The sequence below is a fragment of the Hakea prostrata genome, chromosome 4, assembly GCF_041222555.1.
Source record: "Hakea prostrata isolate BN-2017 chromosome 4, UWA_Hpros_2, whole genome shotgun sequence".
In the NCBI taxonomy this organism is placed as follows: domain Eukaryota; kingdom Viridiplantae; phylum Streptophyta; class Magnoliopsida; order Proteales; family Proteaceae; genus Hakea; species Hakea prostrata.
The window spans coordinates 19,565,506-19,582,109 of NC_142603.1; the positions used below are offsets into that span (position 1 = coordinate 19,565,506).

Sequence of the window (16,604 nt, forward strand, 5' to 3'; positions counted from 1 at the left end):
ATTGAGGTTGTTGATAATATTTATAACTACAAGGTGGGGATGAAGAGAAAAGAATTAGAGGAAGAATGATTCCCCAATGAGAGAAGCCAAAGACCCCCCTTGAAACCCTTGACACCAGAACTAGGTACCTCCCCTAGTGACTGATTGGTATGAAGAATCCCAGTGAACTTTTTTCTAAACAAAAGGTCTGGCTGATATTTTTTACAGAGTTGGCCCCAACCTAGCTAATTTAAACTTCCCATTCATCCCTCATATATTTCAGGAATCAAACAAAACCTCCACTTGTTCAACTAGAGCAGCAGAACCACAAAACCAATACAACACATTTGATAACAACTACTATAGAAATTGAGACAAGGAATTACATATAAAAACAAAGCAGTGAAGGATCTAATACTAGAAAGCACTATAGATCAAAAGAAAAAAGTCATCAAAGGTTAGCAGTGCAATAAGCAACAACCGGCAAACATTAACAGGAAATAGGGAACTACTTGTAATATCACACAAACAAGAGGGAGAATAGACAAACAATACCAAAAGCAAATAAGTCTAGGAAATACAAGAAATAAGAGACAGTGGCCACCTAATTCTCCATCAATGACTGATCCATTGAGGTAGATTTTGTGCTATTACCATTAGCCTCAGCATGGGTCTTCCATTCTGATGGAATAGGTTGATTACTGAAGAAAATAGCAGTCAGAATAGGGGTAGGGCTACGGCTTAGAACGAAAACTCTGATTTTAAAATATTGGTGTCATTTTGTGAATTTATGACACGATCTCGAATGGCCAGGCGTACTTTATTTATTTATTTTGGTATGAGGCCTACTGTATTTATAACTTGAGGAGAGTGACATTACAATACAGGGCATTAAACTGAAGAGATGTTGATAACAAGGCCACTAAACATAATTACAACTTAAAACAAACTTACGGCGAGAACATAACATAAAAACCTGTAGCATAATGCTCTACCAGACTACCAGTAGTTCATTTTAGAACTCTCTTTCTGGGAACAGAAGAGGAGCAACTAGAGACCATATGTACAGAGCTGCAGTGGCCCATCCTGTTACAATCCGTACCCAAACGGATGGCCACCCAACATCCACAAGCTTTCCACTTTCCCCAACTGAGGTAGACCAACCTGTTAGAAGCATTGCTGAATACATGCTCGCCAGAGAAAAAATGATGTGGAAGAAGGCATATGAATATGTGACTGGCCTAGCTTCATCCTTCTTCTCATCCTTAGCATCAGTCTCTTTCATCGGAAGCAAAGGCTTGCTGTCTGATTATTTCAAAAAGACACTAGAATGTGAGAGATGGCTAGAGAATAAAGGAACTACAAAAGGCTCTGTTTTTTTTTCAATCATATCAGTTGCAAACAATGACCTGCATCATCTGATTCTGAAAGGAGAGTTGTAGAAGATCCAGCACGAACAGCAGAATAGACAACTGAGAGAACTGTTGTGAGAAGTCCCAATGTGAGTGTCCCTGTAGAAACGGCTTTGGAATGTCTGTGAAGCCCATTGCACTCGTAGTCCCTTGGTTCACTTGAAAGTGCACTGTAGCAAAGGTATGTACAGTACAGAGATATAATTGAAGCAGGCAAAATGCTGCCACCAACCTGTCGGCAAGATCAATGAAACACTGAGATAGGAAAGCATCGCGGCCAAACTCTTATGATTCAACAACAGGAAAACATGGAAAACATACATCAGCCAGGAAACACTGCAAGTTAAACCCTTTAATCTGTAAGATGCTGGATGGCTTCCCTCTTCAATGTAAAATGTTAATTTGACTCTAGATTGGATGAAGAAAGTCAGAGAAAGGAAGGGAGCACCAGCTTTAAAGGAAGAGTTTGGAAGAAGAGCCCAAAGGCCAGGTAACAACAATAAGCCCATTCCTTGAGGGGGGAGAAAGGAAGGGACACCAGCTTTAAAGGAAGAGTTTGGAAGAAGAGCCTAAACGCCAGGTAACAACAATAAGCCCATTCCTTGAGGCGCCCGCAACAGCAGGTGAGGTACTAACTAAAGTCTAGAGGAGACAACTAAGTATATGGCTTTCCAAATCATGTTCAAAAACCTAGAGTTGGAAGTCCATTGCCTAAGGTTAAGCACACCACAAGTGATGGATAATAGTAGCTCAAAAAACTATCTTGCCAATGCGATGACGAATAATAGAACTTGAGAAGAATTTCAGAACCTAGGACCAATCTCGAGCGAAACCAAAGGACGTTAGAGCACGGGAAAATGGAGGTGAGGGCTTTCCCCTAAGGGATGACTCCTTCAACAAAGGATGCAACTAGGGTTAACAGGGATGTGGCGTCTAACGAGAAAATCTTGGTTGGGAAGACCAAGGTTAAGGGCTCTCCAAAGTGTAAGGCAATGGCATGAGATGTGACCTTTGAACCAGACCAACAGGCCCAAGGGACATGTTGATTGGTGGGGTGAGAAAGGTTCTAGAGAAGAGAATGTGGAGAGGGTTTGGGAAGAGGTAAGTAATGTAGAAGAAACCCTAGAAACTAGGGGACCTACAAAGTGGGCTACTAGACTCTTAGAATGAAACACCTATTCTTGACAGATAGTAAATAAAAGGAATTGTAGCACTTGAATTCTGATTAATCATGCATATAAGACAGCTAAAGTAGAGAAAGAAACATAATAAGTCCTAACTAATAAGCACAACTAAACAAGAATTAATACGGAAACAAGGGGATGGGGATCTTAGCATCATAAAACTAAATTGAAAGCAAGAGTATTAAGAAACTTCAAGAAAATAGAGCTGTCCTAACCAATATCAGATTTCTAACAAAGAATTCAACAATTAACAATGTAAAGGGAATCTTAGGAAGTTTTGTTTTAAAGAAAACTACTGCCAAAGAATTAATGAGAAATATTTAGGAAGAGATAAAGTTACCTGCTGGTTCTAGCTGCCAAAACAGGGGTTAGAAAACATCTAGGAACAGAAATAATAGAAGGAAAATATTTTTAAACAATGATGAAATCCAAGAAGGGGCATAGGGTTAAGATGGAGAAATGCATCAAGACTGTTGTATGAATAGAGAGAAAAGAGAAGGAGAAAAGGAAAAGAAGAAACAAAGAAAAAAAAAGTACACAGAGAAAGAACAAAATTCTGACGGACAAAATCGTAGGGGAAGAGGAAGAAAGAAAAGAAAATCTGAGAAGAATAGAGAGAATCGATAGAGAGAGAAGAAAGAAGAAAACAACTATCCTAGACAGGGAAGAAAAGAAGAAGAGATGAGTCTGATCACGCAAGAGAGAAAGGAGGTAAAGTGAGGACTTACTCGAGAGAGAGAGGAAACCAAGCTAGAGAGATCTGCGCAAAGAGAGAGAGAGATAATCTTCTTCTTCTTCTTCTTCTTTTTTTAATTTTTTTATTACTGCTAAAAACGAATTCCATACAAGGTTTAAATAAAAGAATTGATTCCTCCCAACCTTACATGTTTAATTCCCAAAATAACCCCAACTTAAGTAATACATATGACCCAAACCCAAAATAATTCAAAATTTGGCAAAAATAGACTTTAGGCCCAGCCTATAAAGACTCAAACATGAAATTAAAAAATTCAATAGCAAACTACTACCCAACCCACTAAGACTAAGGAAAATAACATGACAAATTACCTATGAGCAATGCTTCCCATCGAACCATAGGATCATAGCAATCCGATAACCTCTGAACTCATCGTCCATCCACATAGATGTTGTTGTGGGATGATCTCTATGTCGGCGTCGCCAGTAAACTCGGAACTGCCCACTAATGTCCTCATCAATAAGGAGCCAAATGGTGCAGTAAAGGATATCAAAGAGATAAGGGGGAGGGAGGAGAGGTCCAAACCTATGTGAGACTCGGATGAGATTGGGAAGGGGGAGACAAGAGCAGTAAAAAATGAAGATGGAGAGGGCGGCAGCCTTAAGGGTGTGAGACTCATACACAATGCGGGAGCCAAAAGGGTTATAGACCTGCGCCCTGACCCAGAAGGGGATAGAGGAGCTAGAAGAAATTTGAGTCGAAATAGCAAAGAAAGCAAGAGGCCTCAGAAGAAGAAGTTTCCTCCAAAATAAACACCTCCAAAACTACCCAAGCTTAGGCACCATAAAAAATTGAGTTAGATTTGAGGTAGGAGTAGACCCAACTGACCCAAATAGAGTCATGCATGAAGAAAGTTAACATAAAGGTCTAGGATAATTGTTTAAATTTTGTGTGGAATTTTTTGGAAATTAATATTTGACTGGTACCAAATATAAATTTCAGAAAAAATTAAATGGAAAAAATATAATGCCATCAAAGAACATAAGTTGGCATATTTTGTACTATTATACTAAAATTACTATGTAACCGATTGCACCAAAAAATAAAGATTTAAAATCAAGATCGCATGTTAATAACAATGAATAGAAAAGTGAATCTTATCAAGCAATCAAGGTCACCAAGAAGGGATACATTACAAACAGTTTCATTTTCTAATAGCTAGCTCACCATGTTTTGTTGTGCATGTTGTAGGAATGTACATCCTCGGTACACATGCAAGTATATAGGATAAATGAGAGGGTGCGCGTGTGCCCATGTAGACATCATACTCCATCCTAAGAACTTTAAAAAAATGGTTCAATCCAATCTAAACAACATAAAACCACTTACCGCAGGATGCAGTGCAACAATAGCAAATATGAACACAAGAATCAGAGTGAAAACTATAAAGAAAGTGTTGAGTCCACAATCATGTCCAGATGGAGTGAACCAATGAAAGAGCAAGCCTGAGAAGGAGAATGTTCCCACGTAACATACAAGTGAGACAACAAATAACGCAATGTACCTGTATTCATTATGCATGAGATGAAAATCAAGAAAGAACCAAAATATAAAAATGAGATGTTAAAAGAATAAGAAGAAGAGAATAGTACCAGAACTGCTCATCCTTCCTAACCCAGTTATCATTCCATCCATGAACAAAATCCAATAAGAGAACTACTTGGACAAGAAGAAACAATCCAGAGCCAAATTTCGATATTGTCTCTGCATTTCAATATTTAACTATCAGATCAAGCAGAAATAATCACATGAGAAGGAGAGAGAAGAAAGAGAAGAGGAGGGGGTTGGAGTTCAAGGTGTATTCTCCAACATGTGCCCTTTTTCCAATATCTCTGTACATTTCTTTCTCATTTACAGAAGGACCTTGACTAAAATATGTGGGCAGAGCAAACCTCCCCACCCCCACATCTTCCCACAGCACCACCTATCAAATTATAATTTTATTTCAAACTATTTTCCTACTGTCAAACAGAGCTATTGAAAAAGGTTACAAGTATGAACGTCTGGGAAAACTGGTCCACAATTTAGTTAGCATTCAAATTCCCAAGACACATCATATAACTAGCCAACCGTAAATTTTAGGCAGATAGCACCCCTTCTGTTTGGATTTATAAACCACTGACAATTGGTTTAGAACATAACCTTTAGGAAAAAACACAACGGTCAAAGGGATTGGTTAACCATATTGTTGCAGTCCAGCTAATGTGGGCCAGGTAATTTACAGATTACCAATCCAAAGCTTCCTTGACAGGTCAACCCAAATCCAATTCATGTACATGGGTATTCATTAGTAGAGTTAAAGAACTGAAATGAAAAGGGGCTCAGTTGACTTCTCCATGGGTTTTGGGCGTTTCACCCAAACTGACAGGATGCTGGTTCCAGTCAAATACCATTTGAAAAGCTGGCCTGGATTCCAACACTAAGTCAGCGACTATCTTAATCGCAAACGTTAAAAGCAAAATTCTTACCGTAGAAGCTGACGACCCCATTTGGAAGGAAAAACATTAAAATAACTAACACACACCAGCTAACAGTCTTCACCATCCATCCACCATGGTGCAATTGGTCCCGAGGATCCTTCTGATTCTTGACACCAATCATCATAATGGCAAAGATGGTGAAAAAAAGGAAATTTCCCAGGCTCACACGCAACACGGCATCTGTCTCAAACCACTCTCTATCAGGAGTTTTCTGGAAATGATTAATCCCTGCACAGAGACACAGACAATCATTATACGATTAGCTTATGAATTACGAACTTGGATATTCAGGATAATTTCTAGTTGTCTAACTAAGCTTAGGTACAGGAAATGAAATGGTACAATGCCCTGCTCAATTATGCACATGAGTTCTACCTTTTAACTTCAGGCAAATCTACACTGAGATGCACATTTGTAATAGACTGTATTGAGAACAGTCACAAATCTGAACAATATATATTGAACTGTTGCTGAACAATATGTACCGCAGCTTTGCTGAACACATGCATTAAGCATTTTTCCCCCAAAATCCCCAATTTAAATTAAATAAATGTGATTGGCTCATCAAAACAAATGACACACCATATCCGTAACAGAACTTGACTGATGGTCTGTGGACAAGTGAAAAAATGATAACAGTCGTGAAATCAAGGAAGTCACAATCTGCTACCATGGAAGATGTGATGTAACTGTTTCCAGGGGTTCCACAGGGCCTAGGGTTACTTCCCCAAACCCTCGGCACCCCTAATTCGAACAAGGGGTATTTTGGTGATTTTTCTAAATTCCGTGGAGTCTAGATCTGGGTCCCATTGAGTCCAATTTGTTGTGATCTATTTTTCTTTTCTTATTGAGTCCATATTTTATAAATTATTGAAGAGTCCTTGACTAGGTGTCATTCCCAGTTGTGTTGGGTCCCCTAATTTTGAGTCCATTTTGATTCTACTTTTTATTAGGACTCCATAACTACTCTTAGAATTTGAATTGAATTGCTTGAGTTAGAATTGGTTAGCCAATTAGAGTTCTTATTGGTTTTCCAATTTCGAGTCCTTTTATGATTTCTTTTCAGAGGCTATAAAAACAGCCTCCATTTTCTGTAATTGGACAAGTTGAACTAAATAAGATCTGAGTTTGGAGGAAATCAAAGTCGTGGTCTTCTTGGGAGGGCCACGGTGGCATTACAAGACCTTCTTCAATTTCCAGCATTATTCTTCAAGCTCCAGCAGTAATTCAACAACTACATGATGCAACATGGGTTTAGTGTTGGATATCCAGGATCTTCTAAAGTAGAACTAGCAATCTATTAGGATTTTTGTGGTGTTTTGGCTAGGACTTTAGATGCCAATAAGCTGCTGGGAATGTTAATACATACATGAAATTGGACAAGATTCAGAATTCAAACTTGAAATTTCAAATCCTAGGTTGAATGGGATTCAGCTAGGGTTCAAGGTTAGGGAATGGGTGGCTACCCTGCAGATCAGAACTCTAATGCTACTCACCTGCAGTTCAGAAACACATTCAGAGATGTAGAGGCTGAAGTATGGTGTTTAGGATTTTCCTCACTTTCTTCCATTCGGCAGATTCTGCTCCATGAAAAAGATGAATTGCAGATTTTTAAGAAGTTCAGAAACAGAGCAGTTTTGGGTTAACAATGTTAGGGCTAGATCTATAAGTTATGTGGTTCTGATGAGGGTAAATGGGGTTCAAACAAGACTGGGTTGAACGTTTCCTAGTGGGAGTAGGAAGTGGAGCCGTGGACAAGAAGGAAGGAGAGAAACAGATTCTAGGGTTTGTGGAAGGGCTAGGTCCTGCTGGGGAACGAAGGAGAAGGGGCAGGGACTAGATGCGCTGGGGTTTGGGGGGTTTTTAGGGTTGCGTGAGCTAACGGGAAGGTGCTGTAACCTACTTGGAAACTTGTATAAAGCTGCCTCTGTTGTTTGAATGCTGGAAGTTAGAAGAAAAACTTGAAAATTGCAGAAAACACTAGCTTAACCCAGCCACAGGTCACCCTCCCAGAGGGATCCCCCAACTTCTCTCAAGTCTTTCTTCAAGTCATAATTTTCATCAACTCAAAACTAAGAATTACAATGCAGAAAGAGGCTAATTATAGCCTAAAATTAAAGACTTCGACTCAAACTGGGATCTCCTTATAGATGAAATCCAATTACAACTCAAACTAGACTCTCTCAACGCTAAAAAAAGGAATCAAATTACTGTGAGATTTGAGCCCTTATATAGGAATCTCTTATAGATACTTATTTTTTACTCAACAAATGAATTTTAAATCAAACTAGAATAGAACTACTTTTAAGATAAGGTTCCTAAAATTAAGGAACCCTATCCTAACAACTCAACCTTGAGTGAAATGAACTGTAAATCTTAAACTACTGACTCATGAGATTCTATCAAGACCCATATTCAGCCTCAAACATTTCGTTCCATATCGCCGGTTCGCCACATATTTCGGCAAGATTTTGCCCAAATATCGGCAGATATCGAACCCCCCATTTCGAGGGGTATTTTTGGTCATTTTGGGCCTAAATTTGGTATCTACCCTAATTTAATGACAATACTTAGTAAATTTGAATGATAACCTATAAATTCTTCCATATAAATAATCATTCGTAGCCACTTTTAACATGTTACGTTCTAAGGCCTAAATCATTTGGACATAATTGGAAAGATGATCTGTATGACCTGAAGACATTCGAAATCATAATAAATGTGTCCAAAATCATGTATATACCTTCCCAACCACAGGACGTGCCTGGGCGAACACATGATATAAGTAATAAGATTGCTCATTAATATTGAAGATTTTTCTACAAAATGTTGCCAATTGAATTATTTCCAGAAAATCTAGAGATCTCCCGAACCACATTTGGCACAGCCTTTGAGTCGAATCAGGACAAAATTGGTAAGATGCCAGACCGAAGATCGCAAGAAAGCAAAGAAAGCAAAAGGGAAAGAAATATCGAAAAAGATTGGAATACAACGACGGCAAATAGCGAAATTAGGGGAGCAACCGAAAGCCCCGGGGGGCACGAAGGAAAAGGGAACGGAAGGAAAGGACGGCCGAAGGGGGAAAAAAAAGGGATATTCGGCCAGCTTGAAGCTTTGTTGGGCTGGGTTGGGCCCAACAGGGGCCTGACCAGGAACATCACACACCATCACACCAACAAAAAGAGGCCCCCGCCCAGCCAGCCACCGAGGCCCACCCCCCCCAGAGACATCCCCAGCCCCTTCAAGCCGGGCACCCAACCCCCCCCAGTCATCCCCCACCCTCCCAACCCAAACCCAAAGTACAGCCCCTCCGATCCTTTCTCCCTCTTTCCATCCCCCAACGCAGCAACAGGCAACAGAAAACCTAATTGCAGAAACCACCATAAAACACACAACTCAACACCCAACTCTAAGCCTTACCCTCCTAGGATTAGCCACCATCCCCTCTCCGCACTCAACCCCAACCAAGAATCCCAAATCCCAGGACCCAAACCACCCAAACAACCAGAGACCAAAACTACTAGTCATAAACTGAAATTATAAAATAGCAACAACAGCCCCTTCCCAAGCCCAACAGAAAAACCGCAAACCCAACCAACAGATCTGGAATAAGCAGGCAGCAGCGAAATTCAAGACACCTACAGCTTAAAACCCTAAACCAACTGGCCTTATTCCAGGCGAAACTGAAAATACAGCAAGGTTGCATGCTTCAAACCCCTTCCTTTTGTGCTTAAGCCTGACCGAAACCTTCAACCCTAATTTCCCTAAGATATCTCCAATAAGACTGCTGGTTCCTTGAGAGAGGATCCTGGAGTGAGCCCAAACCTAGGGCAACATCCCAACAAGCTAAACCCTAGAATTTTGGTTCACATCAAGATGATAGAACATGAAAAAGGAAAAACCGACACTACCAAGCAAGATCCAGGAAAGAAGAATCAACAGTTTCCCGGACCAAGAGTATAATAAGAACGGACGCCAGGCAAGACAAGAATAAGAACACAAGACCTAGGTAAATATTTATATCCACAACCAACTAACCAAGCTGATATGAACCGGACGGAGGGCCATCCCAGTAGAAGACCAAGGGCCAAAACAGGGCCTAGGGTTGCTGCCCAACACCCTACAACAATGAAGGAAAAACACACCAAGTAAAGGGTAAGCAAGTAATTTGGGCAGTACTAAACAATTAGTGTTAGCTGGATTCAGTATTATGTGGGAGTCCAACTCTATTTTCATTTTGGTATTTGACTTATAGTTTCCATCAAGTTGTGAAAGAGTCCTAGTTTGGTTAGGAGTCCCACTTAAGAGGATGACTCCTTTAATTGGAGTCCAAATTCTACTAAGAGACTAGTTCTACTCTCGCTGTGTAATTTGAATCATCCTAGGTTGAGATAAGTGTTAGTCCTTAGTAGAGTGAAAGTCATAAGTAAAGTAGAAATCCTAGTTTGGTTTGTTTTCCAGTTTGAGTCCTAGTAGGAATCCTTGCACCACAGTTGTAAAAAGCCAATTTTTGAATTATTGAATAAACATTGGTTGAAGTTGCATTGATGGGAGTCATGGTTTCCAAGGAGGAAGACTGCGGCTGATTGGTGCTTTGTTATTTTTTTGCAATTCCTCAATTTCCCTCTCCACCAACAAATAAGTACTCTTCCCCACCCCTGCCCCTATCCTTCCCCCTTCCAGAGCTCTCCCTTCCCCCTCCCCTAGCCTGCTGCAGCCTTAGTTTCTTCCCCAACCCCTATTTTCCATGACTCAAAATCCCCTCCCCAATGCACACCTCCGTTAGGACTCATTATTCCCTTCCCGTACTCAGGATTTCAACCCCAATCCTCACCCCCAACTGCACACTGAAACCCTAATTTTCTGCATTTCAACCCTAGTAAGTCTAACCTCGTATCACCTAGATCTCTCAAACCCTTCACCCTTTTGGATTCATCATCCTCTACCCCTCCTCTATCTTCAAACCTAATCTTAACCCTCGCCAAGGTAAAACATTTCGGCAAAATTTGCACGAAATATAGTTCACCAATTGGCAAACTTTTGCTTTGACCGAAACCGAAACTGACCAATTATCGGCTAAATCTCGCCAAAAATCACCAAATCGACCAATACATCACCGATATCTCAATTTCATGCCATATTTTGGCAATTTCTTGTGATTTTTAGGGGTTTTCTCTTGCGATTCTATAGCTGAATCTTCAAGGTCAATGAACAATAACCAATTATGTCCCATTGATTCAAGCCTTAAAAGACAATGTGCCAAATGTGGTTAGGGAGGTGAATCTACATGGAACAATTTATGGAAACAATTCAAATTAAGAAGACATTTTGTAGCAAAATCTTCAAAATCAAAGGGCAATCTTATCAATTATATCCCAATGATTTAGGCCTCAAAAGGCAACGTGCCAAATGTGGTAAAGAGGAAACAATTTAAATTATGAAAGGATTTAGTGGAATCTTCAAGGTCAATGAACAATCTTTCTAATTATGTCCCAATTATTCAGGCCTAATAAGGTAACATGCCAAATGTGACTAGGGAGGAGAATTTGCATGGAAGAATTTATAAGAAATAATTCAAATTTGTTAAGTTTCATTATGTTTATTGGCATCAAATTACGCTAGACACCAAATTTGGGCCCATAATGACCTAAAATACCCCAAATCTGGCCGAAACTGGCCAAAATTTTGGCCAAAATATCAGCGAAAATTTCCAGTTTGTTGGGTTCACCAGGGGGCGAACTGGAGAATTTCACACCCAGACCCTAGCCACCCCCTAAAAATCCTACAATTAGAAAACTATTCCCTAAATTCCCAAAAACCCTGAAGTCTGAATTTGAATTTGAAAAATATAAAAATCAGATTTAGTCTTCAAAAAACTTGGCTTTGAGCCCTACCAGAACAGCCTACCCTACCCCAAACCCTAGATCATTCAAAACAGCCCCCACACCATAACCACAGGGTTTGTGGACTCCTAATTTGTACTGCTGAATTCAATTGAGTGATCCTATAAATGGCCCTCAATTTGGGGGGTTACATCACAAGGTGCACCAAAACCAACTATAAGCACCATCATTGAATTAGCCAACATACTTATGGCCCAAACGGAGAAAGTTTGAAGTGCAAGGATAAAATCTATAGAACTTCTGTACATTCCACTACCTGCTTTCCACCACTTCACAAGTCATCAAAGTACAAAAAGAGGAGTTCTCACAATCTTTACAGTCTGTAGGATGCTCCTCACCCCAACGACCGAAAAGATAGAACACCCCCAACCCACGGCTAATGCAACACCCGGAAGATTTTCAAGAGCATAAAATCAGAGAGTGGATCACTAAAGAGTCCAAAGAGCCCCAGCACAAGCCCACAGGACCAAACCAACCAACAACACAAGATATCCTATGATAACTATCCCGAAAACCCCAAAGGGTACCAGAAGAGTCCCACCCTAATTCAAAACAAAACCTGTTCGATCTATAAGCACACACTCGCAAAACAGAACACCAACAATATTGGAAGGCCCAAAGCAGCTAATCGGTTCACGCGAGCACACAACTCAATGATAAAAGATGGCACTAGAACAATCCTCTCCCATTTAATTAGCATGGTTACTATTAAAATTTTCCGAGGCTGGAAAGATTGTCAGTTAACAATTTACCAGGTACTCGTTTCAATTAAACCACCCAACGACACCCTTCCCCTCTCCTCCAACCCAGAAAAAAAAAGAACTTAATATTCTTTTGCTCTTCTGGTCATTGTCAAACACAGTAAGCTCATCTCCGTGGCAAATTCTGCTACATTTTCTATTCAAGGTCGATGAAGAAGAATTACAATTCAAGAACAAGTGAACCAAAAAAAAAATTAGAGACTTACATGGAATCTTCTCCATTAGAGGAGCGGCAACCTCTCGGAGAATCCATGAGACAATTAAGGATAAAGCGAAGAGACCACAATAAGCAAGCCGAGCGGAGCGTCGGCTAATCCCGGACACGACTGATCGGCATGCCTCGCAGGCGCAAGCTGCGCAGCACGAAGCAAGGCAAGAAGCTGCCCACATCTCTTCTCAAATCACCCACTGATCATAAACCCAAAACCAGAATGCAAGAAAAACCCTCGTTAACAGAAACAGAATTCAAATTTCCAAACCATAATTCGATTCTCCATTGAAACAAAACAAAAGTTACCAAGAGGAAGGGATTCCTACCTTGAGATCGGAGAACGAAAACCAAAGGAAGAAACGGTCAAGACGAGTTTTCCAGAAAAGAATCGCGTTCGTAAAAGTCTCGAGTCTTCCGGTTTATCAAGCACGCCGAAGTGCCGAACGTATATAATTTCGCCTGCGAACAAAAATGTGTACACACGAGGATATCACCGTCTTTTTACCCATCTCATCTATTTTTTTTTTTAACTTCCTCTACAAAAGTGCTTTATATTAAATTATTAGAGCAAATTGCACTAACACTCCCAAATGAAGGCTTTAAAACACTGACACCCAATTTTATGTTTTAAAAACACATACACCCCATTCATTAAACACACTAGTCCATTCTGTTAGTAAAACCATTAACCCACTGTTCATTTTTCTTTAATTCCAAAATTGCCCTTACCCTATCTATTCTCTCTCCTCACTTGGATCTCCTCTGCTTCACCCGCCGCCGCCTCCTCCATTAACGCCTTCTTCGTCCTACCCAAAACCATGCATCGGCAGCGACGGAAAACTTGCTGCTGTCAAATCTTGCTGCCAAATCTTTGATTGCAGATTCGAGGCTGTCGCCGAATTTGTTTGTGAAATTGGAAGAAGAATTGGAAGATGCAAACATGTAACCGAATTCGTGAAGGTATTGCTTGCCGTCGACATGATCACCTTTTCGACGTCCGGTGAAGTTATGGAATGAATCCCATGGATTCTTGGCTTCGTTTGGATGAGGCGAAGGCGCTACGGGCGAGTTATTGTTGTTCCGATCATACAAGATTCGGTGGCCGGTGACGTTTGTCGATAAAAGGCATAGAAAAACTAGTGAAATTGTAGCGGCTATAGACTTCATTTTACTCCGGAAAGAAGAACTGGGTTCAGGTAAGGTTGAAGTTGAACTCTCTGTTTTAAGTGTTTACAATTTAGTTATTGTTGTTGAGAGAAGGAAGATTATAACTTTATAGAGTTCTGGTTGAGTTGGGAATTCTTTGAGTAGATAGACGTTCAACTATGTTCTTCTGGAAGCTGCAAATTTTAGATCTGTGGTGTGGTTAATAGCCATAAAGAAAGCATGATTAGGAACCAGAGTATCAAGGTAAGGCATCTGAGACATAGAGGCAGTACGAAGATCGGCGATAGTGAAACGATGAGGGAAATATGGAATCGTAATGTCTGGATGTATTTCGAAGCCTGAGATGCCAGATCCAGATAGTACATAGACGAATCGATGGGAACAAAAGAGGTAAATGAATCGCCGCGGTCACAAGCTCATACTGAAGATCGGAGGTCTCGATATCGATGGCGTGGCCGAAGAGACCATAACCCTTCGATTGAAGGGCATCAATGGCGGCCTGAAGCTCTATATATGTGATTCCGTCAACGGCGATTACTCGAAGAGTGAGGATGACGAAGAAGATCGTCGCTAGAATTGTGGATCTCTCGGCGAAGGCTGACCGAACCGATCGAAGACAAAGTTCTTCATCCATGGTTGCTGGTGCTACCGGAGGTGAAGGTGGACAGGGTGAAGCAGAGGAGATCCGAGTGAGGAGAGAGAATAGATAGGGTAAGGGCATTTTTGGAATTAAAGACAATTGAACAGTGGGTTAATGGTTTTACTAACATAATGGACTAGTGTGTTTAAAGAATGGGGTGTCTGTGTTTTTAAAACATAAAGTGGGGTGTCAGTGTTTTAAAGCCTTCATTTTGGGGTGTCAGTGCAATTTGCTCAAATTATTATTATTTTTTTATTTTTTATTTAATTGTGAGATAAGGCTTGGTCTTTTGTTGGATTCGGATGAAGTTTGACTAGTGGTCCTCATCTACGAGCTAAAGTTCGATTGAGGTGACGCAACACAAGCACATTTAATAAATGATTTAATTCAAATTGAAAAAAAAAAACAAAAAACAAAAAAAAAAAAAAAAACTTATCATAATCATACCAATTATAAGTACATTTAAGTCGGGAAGAAAAAGGGGGGAAAGGTTCGAAGCTAATGCCTCCTTAGTCCTATTATTTCTATAAAAGAGGCTCTTATACCAAAAGCACGTGTATAAATTGAAGAAACTAGAAGTGCTAGGGACAAACTTAAATTTACTTTGAGAAGAAATGAAAAGAAATGATGTACATGGTTTAGGCTTTGCATCTAATGCCTCAAATAGAATTGATTGGAAGGCAAAGGTTGATGTAGTCCCCATTTAATTAGGATGGTGTTTTTATTTTTTATTTTTTTCTTCTTTTATTATTATTATTATTTTTTTGTATTAATCAAAGGTTTATAAATAACACTTTATTATTATTATTATTATTATTATTATTATTATTTTAGAATTAGTAGTTTTTTACATTAGATGTGAGAACTATTACATAGACCATCACAAAAAGTCTAACCTATGGTCTCTTTCCTAAAAAATATTAGTCATTGCTTGAATAATTGATACATGAGTAACACTTTCTTGGACTTACTTTACTGATGGATGTGGGATCCCCTATGATCAGCTCCTCCAATCAAACACAAGTAGGGGTGGCATCTTTATAGATGCTCGAATAATGGCAGAGTGGTTATTTCACCCATGTGCACACCTATCTAATGGAAATTTGGGGACGGGGGGGGGGAGGGAAACATTAAGACTTTAATTTCTGAATTGAATTAAGATCGATTGTTGCTTATGAGTTAGAGTTATTTAAACATTAAATCAAATTGTTGAAATAATTTATAAGTCACATCAAAGAGAATTGATGTAATTTATAAATGAATTTCAACCATTTGATGTGATGTCCTGGAATATATATATATAATAGGTAAATAGTTTTTCAATATTTACCCTGTGTGCTACACTGGTATGTCACAACAGTATGTAATCAAGACCCCGAAAATCTTGGCAGCTTAAATTTGATTCCTAGCCTTTTGCGCATTTTGGATGGTCTTAACAATAAATTTTTTTCTGAATATGTAACCCATGCATCAAGAATTATTTGGCAAACCAGGTTAAATTTATCCTGGAATATTATGATAAGGGTGATGCATCAAGCTTTTGTAAGACTCTTTTAATTAATGCCATTTCTTTAAAATTCACCTTTTTTTTTTTGGGTATTCTTAGCCATATATCAAATTTTATCCTACAATTTCACTATGATATTTAACATTTTTGTTTCTTAAGTAAAAATAATCCTATTTTGCAAGTGGTTCTTTCTTTTTCTAAGATTAAAAGTTTATTTGGACTAGTTTATGCGTTCCTCGACTACGTTCATATTACATGAATCTTTGAACAAAAAAATTAAAAGATTCCTAACTTTTGAGATTTCATAAGAAACTTATGGGGATTGTTAGATTTTGGTTTAAAAAACAAATAATATAATACAATATATTACTTATATAAGTTTCAAAAACGTTAAAACTCTATCTCCTTACTTTTGTTTTAGGACTCTTATTTGATTTTTACCTCTATAGGACTCATCTGGATGTAAAGATTCCGATCCAAAGATTTTGATAATTCGACATTTATGAGGTAACATAATTTACCATATTTGTTTAGTCCTACATTAGATGGAACTAATGATAATATTAATTATATATTCATTGATTACTCCTAAGTGGGTTATGT

At 39.2% G+C, this 16,604-nt stretch overlaps 1 protein-coding gene across 1 annotated transcript; it reads right to left on the reverse strand.

Moving 5' to 3' along the window:
• Positions 1 to 693: 693 nt before the first annotated feature.
• LOC149018369 (uncharacterized) lies at positions 694 to 13,131 on the reverse strand. The gene is made up of 7 exons (XM_089152652.1): positions 13,014 to 13,131; positions 12,683 to 12,884; positions 5,801 to 6,040; positions 4,925 to 5,036; positions 4,662 to 4,836; positions 1,389 to 1,623; positions 694 to 1,284 (listed from the first exon to the last, which is right to left on the reverse strand). The coding sequence occupies exons 2-7, from the start codon at positions 12,864 to 12,866 to the stop codon at positions 995 to 997; spliced, it is 1,236 nt and encodes a 411-aa protein (XP_089008778.1). The 5' UTR covers positions 12,867 to 12,884; positions 13,014 to 13,131; the 3' UTR covers positions 694 to 994.
• Between the last annotated feature and the right edge of the window lie 3,473 nt (positions 13,132 to 16,604).